The 19,465-nt window shown below is 43.6% G+C and overlaps 2 protein-coding genes and 1 long non-coding RNA gene across 11 annotated transcripts in view; 1 reads left to right on the forward strand and 2 right to left on the reverse strand.

Annotated features, from left to right (window-relative positions):
- The window catches only part of FNBP1 (formin binding protein 1), a gene marked incomplete at its 3' end in the record, with an annotated part of 80,573 nt that extends 72,857 nt beyond the window's left edge, over positions 1 to 7,716 (reverse strand). For all 5 annotated transcript variants that reach the window (XM_080356111.1, XM_080356112.1, XM_080356113.1 and 2 more), the window contains exon 1: positions 7,480 to 7,716. In XM_080356111.1, coding sequence (XP_080212237.1) covers positions 7,480 to 7,503 — 24 coding nt within the window. In that variant the 5' untranslated portion in view covers positions 7,504 to 7,716. The remainder of the gene's footprint in view (positions 1 to 7,479) is intronic.
- A 388-nt stretch (positions 7,717 to 8,104) lies between these two features.
- Positions 8,105 to 11,824, reverse strand: LOC308047585. 2 transcript variants are annotated; one of them, XR_013923039.1, is made up of 4 exons: positions 11,663 to 11,824; positions 10,572 to 10,806; positions 8,606 to 8,737; positions 8,105 to 8,163 (listed from the first exon to the last, which is right to left on the reverse strand). It is a non-coding gene; the product is annotated as an uncharacterized lncRNA (long non-coding RNA). The 2 variants fall into 2 exon arrangements; XR_013923040.1 differs by lacking the exon at positions 8,105 to 8,163 and having other exon boundaries at positions 8,421 to 8,737.
- Positions 11,825 to 11,908: 84 nt separating this feature from the next.
- The window catches only part of GPR107 (G protein-coupled receptor 107), a gene marked incomplete at both ends in the record, with an annotated part of 36,591 nt that continues 29,034 nt past the window's right edge, over positions 11,909 to 19,465 (forward strand). For 3 of the 4 annotated variants that reach the window (XR_013923001.1, XM_080355818.1, XM_080355819.1), the window contains 5 exons: positions 11,927 to 12,037; positions 17,096 to 17,221; positions 17,535 to 17,585; positions 17,841 to 17,929; positions 18,573 to 18,736. Coding sequence is in view for 3 of the 4 variants with exons in the window: in XM_080355818.1 (XP_080211944.1) it covers positions 11,927 to 12,037; positions 17,096 to 17,221; positions 17,535 to 17,585; positions 17,841 to 17,929; positions 18,573 to 18,736 (541 nt within the window). Of the gene's footprint in view, positions 12,038 to 17,095; positions 17,222 to 17,534; positions 17,586 to 17,840; positions 17,930 to 18,572; positions 18,737 to 19,465 lie in introns of all 4 variants that reach the window. The other variant, XM_080355820.1, reaches the window with a different exon arrangement.

A 19,465-nucleotide genomic window follows, 5' to 3' on the forward strand; every position in this document is an offset into this window, starting at 1 on the left:
AAAGTGTTAAATAACCTTCATAAGAAGACCTACCAGCTTCATCTAGAGTATAGGCTGAGACAGAGAAACTGTGCAAGGCAGCCAGTAAGCAATTTCTCAGTGTTAATCAGATCTGACCATCAAAATCTCCAAGAGTCCCATTAGGAAAGCGCAGTGTTCTCAGTATGTGTGCAAGATCCTCATTCTCCTGCCACATGGGTAATACTCCTTTACCTGCATATCCACAGACTCTCCGCAATGAAAATAACATTTCTGAACTATAAAGTAAATTATTTATGAGAGAAATTGTACCTGCCGTTCACAGAGGAGTAAGGGTCAACACTACAAACTGCCCTTCCCATTCAGATAGGTAAATAGTACCAGCAGCAGCACGCATGACGGCCCCACTACAACAGTACAGCTTCAAAGATCTGCTGTAAAACTACTTTAGGTACCAAGCAAAAGCAGTTGGAAAACAAGAGACAGTCAAGTGACACATTTAACATAAGAAATTTATGTTATTTCAGCTACAACAAGAAGAATGATAATCGACTATGGCGTGTCCTCAGGATTAAGGACTTTTTGGATGACTTGGTAGCTCATTAGGGACCATCAATCTAAACCAGGCATTAATTCGTGAGAGACTCCGTTTCATCGCTTAACTGGGTTTCTGAGGGTGTCTGGGGGATTGCTGTTGTTCTTTTGGTTGTTTTTCCAATCAGTTTGACTCTTCTCCAAATAAATTAAGGGCAACATTGCAACAGAACTGCTTCTTTACACACTTTACAACATGCATATCTGCTTCAGTGATCAGCAACGAACGCTGGGCAACCAACATATTCTTGCACTCTAACTGCACTGCTCTGGGCTCTAAGTCATCTAGAAATTCCATCTATATATTTTCCATGTTCAGATGCAAAAGAAACATTTTATTTAATAAGTTGACAGTAAATATTTATTTAATAATGCTGCCAAACTATTCTTAATTAGCCAAGTGAAATTATTGACCAGGTTAATAAGACAACACAGATGCAGAGAAATCATGTAAGAATTCCAGAGTGATCCAAATCACCCCACCATGTCTGCTTTAAAAGACTAAAACTGTCATACCCTGTACATTCCTCATGTGCATACAACATATATACTATTTTTCCCCATTTTGTATTTCAGAGTAAAAGCCATTGTTTGAGAAGAAGGACAAAGAAGGACAAAGACTACAATACACCGGGAGACGGTGTTTTTTCCTCTCACCAACTTAACCAGCGTATTGTTTAAAAAAAGAAGATAGAAAAACAGAGTTTCTAGGGGTGGAAAGAGGAAGACAAGTTTCATCTGAAACGCACACGATTATATTGAAGGGGGAAGTTATCTTAAAATATTTACATGAACACTAAGGAAACTCAAGAGACCACTGGATTTTGACAGCTGGATCAGATTCAATGTATAACCAATCTCAGAAGTATTATTTTAAGCAGGATGAAAGTGAATTCCCAAAAATTCATTAGCAGGTTACCTCTTCAGCAACCAAAGGCAATAATGTAGAGCACGTTATTAAGTTCCAGTGCAGCAGTGGTTCCTACTCTTCATGTGGAGCACGGCTTTTGAAATTCTGCTTTTGAAGAATGTTTCACAACATGAGTAACACTAATGAGCTGCAAAGAGTCCAGAAAAACATCTCCTCATGTTTGACTGCCTTCCCATATGGTTCAGGAAAGCGGGGGATCTGGAGCAGCCACAATACAAATGGGAAGAGTCTGTGACGGAAAAGACAAAAATATATTCCGTGCAGTCTGGACTCACCGTGAAAGACTGTGAATCTCCCATTCTTTAACCAATAGGTAGGAAATACAATAATAGGTCTGCGATGATATTATAGAAAACCTCTTTCTCCAAGCAAAGCAGAATTGTAAACAAAATTATTCAGACATTCATACATTGAAAACTACTGTAGAAACTAGAACAGAAGTCTTTCCAGTCCCAGAGCCTGGAAGCACCAAGGGAACATGCAGGGACCTCACACAAAACCCCTTCTCCTACCGCTCAGCTCCCACACAACGCTTCTTAAACTTTAAAAATCAACTAGTTTGAAACTCTGGAAAAGCGCTACAATAGCATTGATTTTAAACCGCACACACTCGCAGGCTGCAGCAGCCTCAACTGCTGTCCTGTGCCTGTGGAATTAAGATGTTGTGTAATGATTCAACTTTATGAACAGTTTCTCACTCAGTAATCTGCATATACAGACTGACCACTCAATATATGAGTGAAATAAGGAGATATTAATGTCAGACAATATTGCTACCTCAGGACTGTCCAAATAACTATGCAGAATACTCAGCTAATGAAAAGTGTATTTTGCTTTGAAGTACCCATCTCCAGCACTCTGTATACAACTTTTATGAACAGCCTTAGAATAATCAAGCCAACATTACAAATATAACGCATTTATTCCTGACCTCAGCTTTTTTTTAACCTCTCACTATACTTGCTTTTAGAGTGACTTGTTCTAGGAGTATATTTTTGTAGGTGAATTTCCAGCCACACTGAAATATACAGAAACTTTAACATGTTACTAAACAGAAACCAAGACTCTACTAAACAGAAAGAGAAGCGGGTCAGGGATGCACAGCTGTGTCTCTAGGAGTTGTCTGAATGATGCCAAATAAGCTGCAACAATTCACAGCCGATTTACAATAAAACACACTTTTCAGAAGAGCATCTGCCATCACTACAGAAGATGATTTTCCAAGCTGCAAACAATTCATCCACCCACCTTTGGCGGGTGGGCCCATTACTTATATAATGGAAATTCTCAGCTCACTATCAGGGTTCACTTGTGATTTAGCTCACAAGACTGACACTTCTGAGCTGTGTGTCCTTGTCCCAGCAGAAACCAGGTCCTTGTCCTTTCAGTCTCGGACAGTATCAGTTAACACCCAAAGAGCTGGTAGGGGTGTGAGAATGGGATGGGTGGGATGACACACAAAGATTTCTATTGTTTGCAATCAACTCCAGTGGTGCATACAATAAAACTAGATGTTGGCTGAAGAAAAGAATATATCATGCTGAGATCCAGCTCTGTAGATCATCTTATAGGGAACAAGCTGACAAGAACAGAACATTCATTTAAGATCACATTTGACTGCTGTGCCCAGATGTCCCCACTATGTAATGCCACCATGGTCAAAATCACCCAGGTGCTCCAGATGGCTTCCAAACGTGAGTCACCACTATATGCAACACCCATACATTATAAATAGTATAGAAGAACAATACAGCATTCAAGTAAATGGAAGAAACACAAGATTACAGCTGTTTAAACACAAATTCTGCTGATGACAGAGAGATGCAAGTACTGGAAGAGGAAACAATTTATCAGTTACAGATAGCAAGTGAGGCCTTCAAGTTCTCCAGCTGCACCTATGATTTGTCATCTGACCATAAGGACGTAGTTAAAAGAACATGGTCTATAAGAATCCCACTTGTTTTAATACTGTGAATTAATATTTTCAGTAACAGTAATTTCTTACATTTCTAAACTATGAAAAGTTTAATCACAATTCACATTTATACATGCAATGAACTTTATAAGGCAAAAACAACCATGTCCACAAATTGGATTTTTTCATACTAAAGCATACTGGAACAATCTACAAACAAAACATGCAGACCACAAAGCATCAGTCATATGAGGAATTAGCCAACAGAATCACTTGCGTAAGAACAACAAAATTAAGATCTTTGCAAATACAGAATATTCACCTTCTCAGACGCTGAAAGGACGTCACTGTTAGCAGCACCCAGCTTTTCACAAAGGTCAAAGAAAAATCACCTTCCTCCCGAGTTTTTTTTTAACTTTCCATTGAATGTGGAAAAAACCCCAGCAGCAAACCCACAGTGTCTGCACCTCTGAAACATTCATAACGAAAAGCTCAATCTTGTCAGATTTGATCACTCCACCACTTGCACTTGCCATGCTGTGTGACAGTGTTCTAAAGAGGCAGATTTTTTCCTGGACCACTTAACCACAAATTTACACGTAGCTCCCCCAAATTACCTACTGTACCAAAACTCATCATCAAGAACGTTCATTTCCTTCAATACAGCAACCATGCGGCCACAGCTTCTCCCACTCAAAAGACAAGGACTGGAGTGCTGTGGTTTGTTTTAGCTCCATTTGCTGTGTAATTCCTACCATTTGCTTCAAGGGCTTCGCACCACACAAAGGACATTGGTGGCAAGTGGAGCACACAGGAGCATTTTACCAGCTAAAGCATCCACTGAAATAGCTCTATGTGCCGTGCTCTGTGTTTTTCCACATCACCCAAGAGAGGAAAAAGGTGAAGGAGATCTGAGTGTGCCTTTATAGCCTGCTGTTGACTGAGGGTACAAGTTGGGTCTGTACACTGGTATACTTCATTTTTACTTACCACTTACATGAGTTAAGTATTTAGAAAACATTGCCAATTTCAAGAATCAAACATTAAATAAATATCTACTACATCCTCCTACCTCTTAGCCCTTAATGCTATTCTTGAACTGGGGTGAAAGCCAAAATGGTTTGGTCCTGTATCTGTACTTTGTCCTTCACCCACCGCTTCTTCCTCCAGCTCCCGTATGTGTCACGTATAACGGGCAGAAAGACTTAAGCAGCGGTCGGGTAGACGGACAAAGTGCACAGAGCAGCCACTGCTGCCCTGTACAACGTGCTTACTCACAGGAAACTCACAGATGGTTCTGCGAGGCCTTCAGGTTTTGCTCTCTAACACAGGATTGCTTGGAGGCCCCAGATGATCTCATTATCCCAGTGTTTGGCCTCATATGGGATGTAAATGCTGTATTAGTACCTCTAATAATTCTGCAGGTTATGGGTCCATTTACACTCACAGTGCAAATCGTGCGAACTCCTAAGTCTAGATTCAAGTGAAGTATCAACAGGAACACTGCAAAAACAGTTGCCAGCCAAAGGCAAAAAATACACTCACATCACAAGGCTAGAAGTCTGTCTAGGGAATAGCTTAACATGTTGCCAAAGGGATTTTATTGCTTCTGAAGTATGAGGCTTCCTGCAACCAGTTTTTATTTTCCCCCAGAAATTAACAGAAATTCTACATAAATCCACGCACATTAACATTAGACACACTCTAGAGAGCAATCTCTATTTTACTGCTTTGCTACGTTTAAAGGGGCAAATCACAAACACGCATCCAGTCCGGTAGATCAGCACATCGGAGACCCAGGGTGCAAGTCAAGCCTGATCCACAGTGCTCATCTTTCCAGCAAACTTCAAATTTCTGAACTGCGGTTGGAAACTCTTGTAACCGCCTCAACTTCCAGTTCATCGAATCACAGACCAGTCACATTGTCAAACAGGCATTTGTTGCTTACAACACCTGCTCCTAAACACCCATTCCCTGACTACTGAAAATAAATACTAAATTCTAAGGTAAACAGAAGCTTAATTTTGTTTAAAAAACAAGCATGTCATGGTCAACAAAAGGAGGTTGTTTGTGTGGTTTCCTTTCCCAGTGAAAGGGAGAACATGGGGAGATAAATCAGCATTTTGGCCTAAATACCCAGAGCACTGGAAATCAAGGTGTTTTCAAAGCTCTGCCCAGTTTAAAATAAAGCAACTGTTGCCAATTTTATATCTAGAATTATTTATTCTGTTGGTGCAAACCTTTTCATCAGCAACGTGCTACACATCTCCAAGTACTACACTGAAGACATGAAAAAACAGCACTTTGATGCTGCTCAAGACAATAATTTCAACAACTTTTTTTTAAAATAAAGCTATAAAAGCAGTTTGTAACTGTTACAGAAGACAAATATCACTGCATACACACAGGCATAGATTACATAAACCAGAAACAACTATCGATAAACACTACTGCTACTGTTCTTGTGCAGAAACATCTCAGTATCCCTTGCACACATTTAAGAATGCAATAACTAAGTCCATTTTGAGAATTCAGAAATTATTTTCCTGTCTCAAAACTGTTCCATTGTCTCTTGCTTAATTCCACCCAAACTACTTCATGTTCCCCCAATGCATCAAAGATGCAGAAAAAGAAGCAACTGCAGATTTTCTCATATACACACCTATGCAGCAGAGCTGTTTATATACTGATGAATCAATAGAACATCACTACAATATTTCATCAGTATGTATCACCTCTTGTATATTGGGAATATACAAACATACCGTGTAACCTCTCAGTAAGCATCTGCTTCCTAATTTACTGTCTAGTTCTAACCAGATCCAGCTATAACGTGACTACAATGTCACAGCAAAATGGGATGCTTGCTTAACCGTCTGCCAGAACAGAGCAGTAAATGCACCCAGTAAATGCAGCAACTGGCACATTTAAAACAACTATTTCTATACAGAGAGAGTTTAAAAGCTTCGATGCGTTTACATCTTAGCTTGTGCTGGTTACTAGCCACAAACAGCCGAGTCCAGGAGCGAAACCCTGCAGTGCTCTGCAATCCAGATGACCCTCTGCCACTCATTTCTTGACTTCTCCATTCAAAACACCATTTCCGTTTCCCTCTTCCACCCCCTCCCGAGCACACATTTGTCTCCAGATTCCTCATGTCCCACCACTGAACTTGCACAGCGTCCTGTCCAGTCTCCCAACCCTCAGGAGCAGGTTCTGCTCCATGCTCCACCATCATGCTGCCAAACATGGCTGCATCATGTCCTCTTTGTGAGTGAATATGTATATTTCGCCTTTCAAGGCTTGTTTTATCTGCCTACCCTATTTTTTCCGATTAGCAAGGGACCATTTCCAATCGCTATCACCCACTTTTCGTTCCTTTTAGCACTTCGATATTTTCCAGTTACGCTTCAGCGTTAAACCAAATGCGTTTATACTTTCCATGTTCACTTCAAAAACAATCAAGGAGCTTTATACACCGAAAACCACCCCACCAGTAAAACGTACATATTTACACACAGAAAACTCTAACTAAAAACCTCCATTCTTCGAAACAAGCGTGGAGAGAAAAGCCTTCAACAGCAGCTAAGGGACATTTTATCATCTGGCTTTTCTCCCCTGCAGCTCCCTCTCCTGAAATTGGACCCCCTTGGATATAAATCCAGCTCGGAGCAGCCTCTTGCCGGAGCCACACAAACCCGCTCCGCTCCACAACCGCGGGCGCTTTTTGTGCTGTGGAGCTTTTTTTAAAAAAAAAAAACAATAAATAAATCAATTAATAATAATTATAGAAAACTAACAAGTCTTCTCTGGGGTTTCCCTGCGGAGGCTACACGGAAAAGTTTCTAGAAAGGGGTGACCTCCCGGAGAGAGCGGCCCCCGGGCAGACCCCCGCGGTGCCCTCACAGCCCAGCCCCGGCCGCCCCGCCCGGTCTCCCGCCCCGCACCGGCCCCGGCCCCTCCGCACGGACCGTTATGACACGGGGCGGGCGCGGCGCTCCGCGGTAACGGCCGCAACGGCGGCCCCGCTCCCTCCCCTGTTCCCTCCTCAGTCACTCACCCACAGCTCCGTGCCCCAACTCATGGCTCCGCCGCGCCGCCGAGGGCCGGCGCTGAGGGGCGGGCGGGGGACGCTTGGGGTCTCTCTGTTCTTTGGCTGAGGCTCCTCTTCCCCTTCAGCTCTCCGCTCACGGAGGGCCGGGCCCCGGCAGGGCGAGGCGGGAGGATACGGAGAGGAGCGGGACGGGGCCGGGCGCTGCTGCTTCACCGCCGCTCCCGCCTCATCGCGCCGCAAAATGGCCCGAGCGGCGCCGCGCGGGGAGGCGGTGGCGGAGCGGGCGGGGGGAGCGCTTGACAGCTCCTGGGCGGCACTGCGCAGGCGCGGCTCGGGGCGGGGGGGGCGGTGTGAGGCTGGTACTGCGCATGCGCCGTCGCCGCTCAGCCGGACCCCGGACCCCGCGGGCAGTGGAAGCGAGGGCAGTGTCCGGACCAGCGTGTCTCCGGTGCCGCTCGGTTCAGCAGCTCTCAGCCCGCCCCGCTGTGAACTCATAGGCCGGTGGCAGCAGCCGGCTAGGTGAAGGGGGCGCTCCCCGGCCGCAGGGCGGCTGTGGTGGTCGGTGATCCCGGCCCCGCCCGCGCTCAGGTGTCTTGTCCCCGGTTCTCAGCGCTCGCTCCCCGAGCCAGGTGGAGCTGCTTTTTTAAACAGGTGTGCCCATTTTGGCCACTTAAGAAGGGGGCAACCACCCTAGTGAAGAAGGAAACCCACACCCTTCTAACGACTGCAGGGGCTGACTTTCTCAAACTCAGCTACTCAAATATATATATATATATATATATATACACACCCACCCACCCCCACCCCCCCCCCCAAACCAACCTAAATCTGGGAACATTTACTAAACGAGCAAGCAGAAAAATAACTAAATTATCTGCCTTTGCATAAATGTGGGTTATTATAGTAATCATGCAGGCCTTGCAGAAAATGGCCCATCTCCTCGGCAGAGAAATAAGATTTATTTTGTGCTTGAATCCCTCTGTAACAGCATTTATTGGATCTCTGTCACCTAATCTGATTTTACATTTCTGTTTTTCAGCTACAAGAAACGTAAAAAGAGCTTATATTTATTGCTGCATCTATTAATGAAAGATTTGCGTGGTGGAAAATAAAAGGGAAGCGTATTATTCACCGGAGGAGAAAGGTATCTGCTTATAGAGGGTGTGGATCCTTTTGATGTCAGAGATAAAAAATGACCAGCTCCTATAAGCATTATCTCCTTTAGATTAATGCACTTCTTTCATTGACACTTGACTTCATTACCCTACACGAGAAAAGACAAGAAAAAAAAAACTTATTAAGCAATTCCAACATTCAGAACAACAATGAAGACAAGTGTGTTATGTTAATAACTGAGTTATATTTATTTTTATCGTCGTGCAATGGATTTGAAGGTAAGAGTAGAATGCAGCTCCTCACACAGCTGACTGAAGGGAGTCAGGGAACAGGCAACACTTGTTTATCATTAAAACTTACTACTTTTAAGGACTGGCTTCATAACAATGAAAAGACACACTGTTGAGCTCATTTTACAGAATACTTCTCCTCGCTGCTGCCAACATATTTAAATATCTGAGCCTGCCATGCTGCCTAAAGCACAACCACAATGTTTCAAAGGTTTGTGCTTCCACAGATTCTCAGGGAAGGGGCAGCAAAGACACTGTCCTGAGACCCACGTCCATCCACAACACATAGCAAAAACAGACAACACGCTTGCATCACGACTTTTTGAGAGCTAAATCCATAAATGTTTGAGTAAAAAGAATGTACAGAGAGCAAACAAAGTAGTATCATCTGAGGTAAATTTGCTGTGGAATTTCCTTTTGCACAAAGAGCTGGGAGGGGAACAAGGCAAACCTGTTACACCAGCACGGACAGGGAAACCTGTCTGCTCTGAGAGATAGAAATGCTCAACCAGTTCCAGAAAGATAAAGACCAGAAAGGCAAGTTTTGTACTATGACAGTGCATTAAAACCAACCGTGCCAAAACCTATGAAAAGTTATTAAAGTTTGTGTGGACAGAGGTTCAAAATAAACATTCAATAAAAATAATTCCTGATATTTCTGGAAGGGCACTTTTTCCTCTCTTTGTCTTTACTATTTACCCTGAAACTTGCCACAACAGGCACTGCCACTTACTTTATTACTTTCAGTTGTACAGTGCCCAAAACAGCAGGGCCTGCAGCTTGGCTGGTCGCTAATTACTAATGTAATTAGCAATGATAGGAGCATTAAGAGCCCTTTATGCTGAAGTAGAATGCTGGAAAGCTCAGTAGGTCCCAGCCTCAAAAGAATAATTCCAAACGACGCTTAGAAATTACATTATCTATCACTTCACTACAGAATTCACATAATCTAAATCTGAGCAATACAGAAGCTGGTGGGAGTTTTCCCTCAGTTGCACTAAGAACAAAACCACACAGATCTGTTATCTAGTTGTGGTCCTTTTCCTGTAAATTCTGTGTTTACCTCTCCTGTTATGATGCAGAGCACTCCCAGAAGCAGATTAAGCACCAAAGTGGAAGTAATTCCATTTCCAGAACACCAGGACTTTGTTTAGGAAACCCCAGTCCCACTTGAAAGCAGCCAGATTAGCTGCTAAGTGATTCAGAAAGTATTTAAGGAAGACAAATCCCCGAACTACAGTTCAATCTAGATCTTTTTCTCCGGGTTTGTTTACTTACGCAAAGCAAGAAAACTCACAACTTCCAAAACACATACGAGCCTTTCTAGCTTCCAGGACATAAAGGACCCACCAAAGGAAAAAGACCCACCTTTCCCCCCTGGAGTTATCACCCTTGCAGCTGCTTCCCTTTTAGTTTTATAATTCTACACAGATCACCCATACCCAAACAAGGAACAGAGATGTTGCTTGTAACCTCTCATACACTGGGACCAAAACAGCACAGGGAAAGGAAGAGGACACACCTTTCCCTGGGGCCATCATCATCATCACAGCTGTTTCCTTTCTGCTGTTCCAACACTACATGCACAGCAGGGAACCTTGGGTCTCTTTAAATGCCTTATCAGGGCTCAGAGTGGCCTAATTATGGCCTGATTAAGACCTGATAAACCTTAACGGCCCTGACCAGTCTCACCTCTGGTCTCCACCCACACGCTCTGTCCCTGGCCCCTCATTTAAGGTTTGGCCTGAGGGTTCAGCCTGTTGCAGCGATGCTGACAGGACATCTAGCGGCACCTTCCAGGAACTGCCCAGGGAAAGGATCCTGCTAGGAAAACACAAGCTTGTTTTTTTTCATTCTTCTAGATATCTTGCTGGTGCCAGTCCAGGTTTCTTTGGCTGATGGTGAGATTACGTGTTTATTTTATTACCTAAGAGTATAAAAGAAAAAGGAGGAAGACAAGCTGTTAAGAGATAACATACAATAACATCTGAATCACCTTTGTACAAAGATGGGGCATTCCACATAATCTTGATAAAATAAAGCAGCTCCGTGGCTCCTCACCCCAAACCAGGGCCTTCCTGAGTGCCTCCACATGGGATGTTCTTGAGAAGGCTCCGGGGGTTACAGAATCACACAATGTCAGGGATTGGAAGGGACCTGGAAAGCTCACCCAGTGCAATCCCCCATGGAGCAGGAACACCCAGATGAGGTTACACAGGAAGGTGTCCAGGCGGGTTGGAATGTCTGCACAGAAGGAGACTCCACAACCCCTCTGGGCAGCCTGGGCCAGGCTCTGACACCCTCACTGAGAAGAAGTTTCTTCTCAAATTTAAATGGAACCTTCTGTGTTCCAGTTTGAACCCATTAACCCTTGTGCTATCACTGGTTGTCACTGAGAAGAGCCTGGCTCCATCCTCCTGACACTCACCCTTTAGATATCTGTAAACATTAATGAGTCACCCCTCAGTGTCCTCTTGTCCAGCTCCAGAGCCCCAGCTCCCTCAGCCTTTCCTCACACGGGAGATGCTCCACTCCCTTCAGCATCTTTGTTGCCCTGCGCTGGACTCTCTGCAGCAGTTCCCTGTCCTGCTGGAACTGAGGGGCCACAACTGGACACAATATTCCAGGTGTGGTCTCCCCAGGGCAGAGCAGAGGGGCAGGAGAACCTCTCTGACCTACTGACCACCCCCTTCTAACCCACCCCAGGTACCATTGACCTTCCTGGCCACAAGGGCCCAGTGCTGGCTCATGGTCACCCTGCTGTCCCCAGAACCCCCAGGTACCTTTCCCCTACACTGGTGCCTCGAGCGAGGAGGGAGCTGCCCCAGGGCCAACCCGGGGACAGCGCGGCAGAGCCCAGAAGGGCCCTAGAGTGAGAGAAAAGGGCTGAGAAGCCACAACACCCCAGCGCCGGGTGACAAACCGCGCTGACAGGCGACGAGAGGCTGTGACAGGAGGAAAGGCCCCGCCCCGCCGCGGTCACGTGGCCCCGCCGCCCCTTGACCCCGGAAGTGCCGCGGGAAGAGGATGCTGATGCTGGAATAAACATGGCGGCCCGCGGCGCTGGGGAAGTGCTGGCTCGGGCCGCGCTTGTGCTGGGGCTGGGGCTGCTCTGGGCGGGCCCGGCCGGTGCCCGCGTCCATCACCTCACTCTCAAAGTAAGGTCTGCGCCGCCCCCGTCTTCATGGGTTCGACCCCGGCCGCGCTGTGCTCCCTGTGGGGCGGCTGAGGGAGCGGTGAGGCGGCCGGGGCCTGGTCAGCTCCCCTGGGCCGGGGTCCCCGCGTCTCCGGTTTCGTGTCCTGCCTCCCCCAGCGTTTTTCCCTCTTCGCAGCTTTCTAGGTTTCTGCCTGCCTGGGCCTCCCGGTGTTCTCCTTTTGCTGTGTTCGCTCCGTGTCCCTTTAGCCCTATCCTTGCATTTTGTCCATCTGTTTCTTTAGTTGTGGGGAAAGTGCGTGAAAGGGCCCCAGAACTGCAGTGGTTTGAATGTGCAAATGCTTCACGTCCTGTTAAGAGCGACGCACAAAGCTCTGTGCGCTAAGGGATGGCTGAATGTGGGATAGGGGGGGTTCTGAAGTGGATTTGGTGGTGTTTTTTCCTCTTAACCTGCATTCTGGAGTGGTCTTCTTGTCCTGATCATGAGTCACTTGACTCTGTATGGCTCTTATTAGCTTTCTAGAGATAGTTTCTTTGTACTAGTCGAGTGACTAGTGGAGGTAGCGACCAATATCGATGCTCACAGCTCTCTGTTTTAATAGGCTTCTGGTTGTGGCTTGAAAGTGTGTTGTGTTGTCCTGTGCCTGTATGTGGAAAAAACCCCAGTTATTTGAGATTGTTGATGGGAAACGGTGCAGATTGTGGTGGAGATCTGCAGCTCCACAGTGCTGCTGGCTCTTGTGTTTTAATGAAAAGCTGCACAATGGTTATAGGGCACAGGAACTGTGCTTTTGGGGTGGTGCTTTTTAAGGGCTTCTGTGTAGTTCAATAAACGCTCTGTAAATCTTCAGGATGAGGTAATTAATGTTGTTCTTATTGTCAACCACTTGCAGCTTTTTGCTAATAGAAACATTGGAAGGAGTTAATAAAGCGGTATATGGCTGGGGCCAGCATTACTGTGTTCTTGCATCAGTTTAGGGACAAGTTGCCAGAACTTTGCAGGAGCCTTTGGGAGACAGTGAATGCCAGAGGACTGTACACTGTAGGTATTTGCACACTGTAGGTATTTGCACACTGTAGGTATTTGCACACTGTAGGTATTTGCACACTGTAGGTATTTGCACACTGTAGGTATTTGCACACTGTAGGTATTTGCACACTGTAGGTATTTGCACACTGTAGGTATTTGCACACTGTAGGTATTTGCACACTGTAGGTATTTGCACACTGTAGGTATTTGCACACTGTAGGTATTTGCACACTGTAGGTATTTGCACACTGTAGGTATTTGCACACTGTAGGTATTTGCACACTGTAGGTATTTGCACACTGTAGGTATTTGCACACTGTAGGTATTTGCACACTGTAGGTATTTAATATGCAACCACATGACTATTGTTTTGTTTCAGAATAAGTAAACTTTTCTCTGAGGCAACAAATTAGGAGGTTTGTGCTGGTTACATTATTGTTTTGAGGAGTTTGTGACCAACAGCGGAGTGCTGGAAGAATTTCTCCTGGGGTGATACTTTTACATAGAAAACTTCCCAAGTGGCCTCAAGCAAATGTTCTCAGCAGCAAACATTACAGCTTCTGGGTCCTGTTTGGGTGTCTCCTAAACACACCTGGATCAATTACTAAGCTGTGTTTGCTGATTTGTGCAGTCAGAGTGGTGTATGATTTTTGGTTTATAGGTATTTTATGTGAGTTGCAAGCAAGCACTGTGGAAAGTAGAAGCGTGTTAATGCCTTCGTCTTCCTGTATAAACACGAGCTTTATTGCAGGCGCACAGTCTCTCCCTTTCTACTTAATCTGCTGCATTACAGCATTTATGTAAATATTGGGCTTTAACAACTGTACCCTTTCACAGGGAAATCTCCCTTCAAACGTTCTTGCTGTTGGCTCCTTGTTTGTCCATGTGCTTTGACACTGTGCCAAGCTAAAGGCCACAGCTTTGTGTGAGTGTTTGGTGTTGGGTTTCCTCAAACAAGATGTTATTGCTTAAGTTAGAATAGCCTCATTCTTATATCTTTGTAATTAGGGTGCTACGGTGAAGCTTTTTTTGTTGTCAGAAAAGCAAGCCACAGTTCGAGTGGTTTCCTGTTCTGAAAATAACTTTTTTTTTTAATCTTTATAAAAGGATATGAAATGATTTATTTCTTCTGAGTTGGAAAAAAAAATGTTTGAATTGTTACAGAAAAAAGATGGAAACAATTTTCAGAGGTTTCCAGAAGTAGCTTGTAGTTGGAATATTTCTCTTGACCAAAAATAAGACCTCTTTTGTCTCAACAGTTGAATGCTATAATATTGAAGCCTTATGTCTTGCATAATGCCATGGCACACTGTCTCTGAGAATGAGGAGGTTGGTCTGAACGAGGTGTTTGTCAGACACATAGTTAAGATTAATTTCAGGGAATAGCTGAACCATCCAACTGACAACACTGTGTAGCAGCTGTGGTGTTAGTTTCTGACTACAGTGACTTATCTTTCCAATTAACTGACTTCCAAAGGGAAGTAAGACCTCCCGTATTTCCCCTATGATATGGTCAAGATTGATGTTTCGTCCCGTTCATTTGTAAATACTTGTGGCCATTTAATGTTTGTAGGTCTCAGGCTTCAATTGCTCAAGTTTAAAATACCTTTCACAATAATTCATTTAATCTTACACAAATTATAAGTCTTGCTATTAATCTCACATACATAAAATTCCTTCTGTGTAAGGGCAGGCACTCTCTGATGAAATTTCCATTGTCAATTTTTATCCTAAAGAAGTGGAAGAAGGGGGGAAGATTTTAATGGAAATGAGCTGAGGACTTACTGTATAGGTGTGACTGGAACCTGTTAGTGATGAGTCCCGGATCCTCCCTTCTCAGTGGGGCTGGCTTAACCTTACGTGCATCCTGCATAAATGAAAATAATGTGTATGCTAACAGCTCAGATGCTTAAGGGTTCACTCCTTTGTTGTAAGCTTATGAATTAATATTTCTGAAGTTGCCAGTTGAGTGGTTTTATAAATAAAAGCTTGATTCTTCCAACCTGTTAAACCTCCTGTGAAAGGTGAGACAATTATTCAGAAGCCAGTAGCTTTAAGCTGCCAATGTGTGGAGCAGCAGATGCTCTCGGCGGTCGCGCTGTTGCTTGGTGGCGACTGGTGACTGTGGGATCATGTAAAGCTGAAGGATTTGTGATCTAAATCTGTAAAGTCTAAGCACTCAAAGCTGAGATAAAATCAAGGAGGAAAGTGTTAAATATTAATTATCTCTTGTTGGTGGGGAGCATATTAGTGAACTGACAGAGTAAATAAATTGAACGGAATAGCTTTTGCAAGTCCTCTGAATCAAGCAGGACCGTCTCTGGTCCTGTTTAAGGTGCAAAACACCTTGTAGCTGGATGACACTGTGTCCCTCCCATATTCCCCTCTACCCAGTCACCCAGACTAGTGCTCATCTGTCCAGATGTGGTTAAAATACACATGATGCGTTCTGCAAAGAGCTGGTATTAATCTTCTGTTCTGACTGGGAAACTACTCTGAAAGCAGTGTTAAATGAACCAGATGGGCTCTTGTTCAAGCATGTTAAGTGACCTAGAACCCGAACACAGCCCAGCTGTAATACTCTGAACAAAGCATCTGCTGGGAGCTGTGTGTCACTAGCTGTTTTTTCCCCTTCTGAGCATTAAGGCAACCAGCTGGTTATTTGCCAGGTTAACTTGATTCTATTAGGATGATCTCATTCCAGCTGGATTACAGGTTAGCTGTGTCAGGATTAACGTCCTGCTCTTACAGTGAGTGATATATATGTGTCAGGAATGTTTTATGTGGAGCTGTCAAAATTGATACTGGGAGTAAAGGAAGGAGGAGAACTTAGTGTACTTCTACAATTCTTAGCTCAGTGTTCCAGTACTCTGTCTGGAACAGTTTGGTTGCCTTCAGCAGCTGGCTGCTCTGCTTAGAGTATTCTGTGATCTGGTTACCTTTTCCTAAAAGAAACAGGAGGAAGAAGGTATATTTTTTTTCATGACAACTTGTAAAAGTGCTTTAAATCACATTTTAAACTTGCTTTTTAATTTTTTTGTTGCTCTGTTTCTGCTTTTCTTCCAATTAATGATCCAGTTGCATTTAGAGTCCAACTGCATACCTATTTATTGATTTATGAATGCAAAGTAACAGGGATGTGACCTTTCCCATCTGATGTGGCAGCTGTGTGTAATGTTTACTGCTTTTCATGTGAGGTTCTTCATGACCTCAGTATTTTTAAAAAGTGGTTACTGTACTTGAACCTTTATCAGCTGAGCAAGGGATGGATTTCTACAGTTTCCTTGCCAGGCTGAGGAAGTAAATTGTTCTGCAACCAAGGCTGGGAGTTGAGGAGGGTATTGGAATTTTCCTGTTAGAGAAACTAACCCAAGTGATGCTGTTTGAACTCACATAGCCAGTGTTTGGTGTTTATCCTACTTATAAGACACAAGGCCTTGCAAAAAACAATTTGAAGGACTGGGACTATGTAAGACATTTTCTCATGTATACAATACCCATAATTTCCCAGTGTGTGTTTATCCAAGCAGGGACCCAGCCTAACACAGAAGCTCTGATGGGATGACAATACACTGTGCTACCTGTTAAACACTTGGCCAAACCCAGCTCTCAGTAGACAAGATCACTATGGGCAATTACTTCTTCCGTCTGTTGCAATGACAGCAGCTAGTGTTCAAACAAGAGTTATCTTCATTTGTCTACAGTCTATTTTTGGTATCAATATCTTGTTTAATCAGTGATGCCAGATATTCAGTTTCTTCCAGACTCTTTTCTTGCGTATTCCTCGGTAGTATAGCCAGGTAATTAGCGAAGACACATTTATTTAAAGTTCTTGCTGTTCAGGTTATTGGGAAAGTTGGTCAATTCCAGTGAAATAATTGGTTATATCTGGAGGTATCCTAAAAAATTGCTCTTTGTATGATCAGGTACATGTTTTGCATGAATATTTCAGTGTCAGTGTCTGTCCCCCCGCTTCTTCTTTGCTGCTGCAGATGACTGTGTATGTGATTTATAAACTTTCCTTTCTTACAGGATGATGTGAGGCAGAAGGTGCACCTGAATACTTTTGGCTTCTTCAAGAATGGTTTCATGAAAGTCAATGTCAGCAACCTTTCATTGAAGCCACCTGTGGGCCCTGACGGCAAGGAAAGCGTATCAGTAAGTGACCATGAGCCCAGTGACAGGGTTAAATTCTAACCAGAGGACTGCTTAGAAAACCTGTGTTCAGAAGGCATTCCACATTAGTTTGGCCTTGAATCAGTATATATTTTATTCTAGGTGGATGTGGATGAAGCAGCAAGCTTATTATATTTGAATTTTTTTTTCTGTTTAATAAATAAGTGAGAATACCTGGATTCTGCCTTAAACATAAGTTAATTTATTTAGAGAGCAGTATGACTATTGCAGTGGTTTGGCTTTTGATACTGGGGGCACGTGGTTTAATTTGACATTCTTTTTGATTGTCTCGTAGGTGGGATTCAGTTTGGATCGAACAAGGAATGATGGATTCTCCACTTACCTGGTAAGTGTAAGAGATGTAAACTTCCTTTCCTAAGCTGCGGGCACCCCATAGCCTGCTTCAATCCAGGAATGGTTGGAAGAAGTGCAAAAAAGGAGGGGGGGCAGGGAGGCTGGCCTTTAGATGTGGCTTGTTAAGGATAATTCAGTTTTTACAACTTGCTGGACTAAGAATAGTAACCTCTACCTAGTGAAGGCGACATGTCCCATTTCTTATAAACAGGAGCACACTTCAAAGATGTTTTGCTTACCTTACCAGGATGAAGAAGTAGATTATTGTATCTTGAATAAGGAACCAGAGAAAGATGTTTCGGTTGTAATCTTACGTCTGGACCTCACAGCTGCAGTGTGAGTAAATAGTGTACGCTATGTTTTAAAGTTATTCCTGTAGTTGAAGCTAATATAACACTTGTGAAATTTCTGTAAGGGCTTGGAAAACTGCTGTGCATGTAATTTATTTTTAATAGGTTATATCCGAGTTGAGGGAAGGTGAGAGTGAAAGAAGAAAAACCCTGCAGTATAGAATGGTCCAAGAATTCCTGCTGTGTGTTGGAGAGATATGGGGTCATTGGGCAAAGAATGATCCCTTAATTGTGCTGAAAGCATGAACTTGAAGTCTTGGGTCACTTTTGCAGCTCTTGCACTGAATTTGCTGTTCTATTGTTTTGAATTATCTAGTTTATGGAAGTACCTTCAAGACTGTATTGCTTTTTTTTGCAAGAGAAACTATGTGGAAACATGTCTAATGAGACCCTGGTTACCAAAACTGAATAAACTTATTTTTCTTCAGCTGTTCTTGTATTTGATGTGGACATATAAACTGCCCCACAGTGATCAGTTCAGTGCGAGGCTGCTGAAAGTTAAGATCTGGTGCTTGCCTGTTCTCTATGGTTAAAAAAAAGGTCAAGACAAGTTGATTTTATTTGGTATATGTAGGCTATGACAGCCTCTTTATTAATGTTTATTTGCTTTTTTCTCTTTGCTTATTTAGTGTGAAAGTACGGTTCTCTGCAGAAGCTGATTCTTTACCTAAAATTTCATTTGTGTCTGAGGAAAATGTTACTGCCTTAAATACCAAGCCACTAAAAACTTCTGAACAGAGCAGCGATTCTGGTAAAACTCCTGAAAAGACCGACCAAAATAGAGACAGCGAAGGTAAGCCTGCTAAACCTGACCTATATGTGCTCTCGCTGCTAGTTCCTTGTTGGAAGTTGGATTAAATACCTTCACCAGTCCTTTCCAACCAGCATTTGTATGTGTTTGTATGTATGTATCTATGTATGTATTGAAATCTAGTCTGTCACTTAGAAGCCATGGGGATGGAGAAGTAAACATCCCAGTAATCTTTCAAGGAGGCCCAGATCTTTGTCTGGCTTCCAGTCCAGCAGACAAAACCATTTTGTAATCTCAGCTCTGATGGGATTAGCTCATAGGCTACAGTTCATGTGATCCCTTCGTGGAAGAGTTTAGACTTCAGATCAGACTGCTTAGCAGTCTGAGTCTGTCTTGGGCAGTCACGTTCACAAGCTTTGATATTGTTGAGAATTTTGCGTAGTTGTTCCAACAAGTCAAGAGCTGAAGCTGTATAGCACTGAAGATAATTGATCTGACAGCTCTAGTTTTGCGTTTTCCTGCGTTCAGAAGCATAGCATCCACATTGACACTGCACTGAGGTGCAGGAGCTGAAAGCAAAGCATCAGTTTTGAACTTTTGCTTCCTGGTAGAATGCGATGACTTTGTTTGAAAAGCTGCTTATAGGAGTGGAGTGAAAGTGTGAGTTTGACATGCTGCTCTCTAGAAGTCTCCTGTCAATTTTAGTTTCCTGAATTAGAAAGATATGGACTTGGCAGCTCATGTCTGTGTGTGTTTGGTGTGTTGTCTGTG

Source organism: Nesoenas mayeri (genome assembly GCF_963082525.1).
Source record: "Nesoenas mayeri genome assembly, chromosome: 18".
NCBI lineage: Eukaryota > Metazoa > Chordata > Aves > Columbiformes > Columbidae > Nesoenas > Nesoenas mayeri.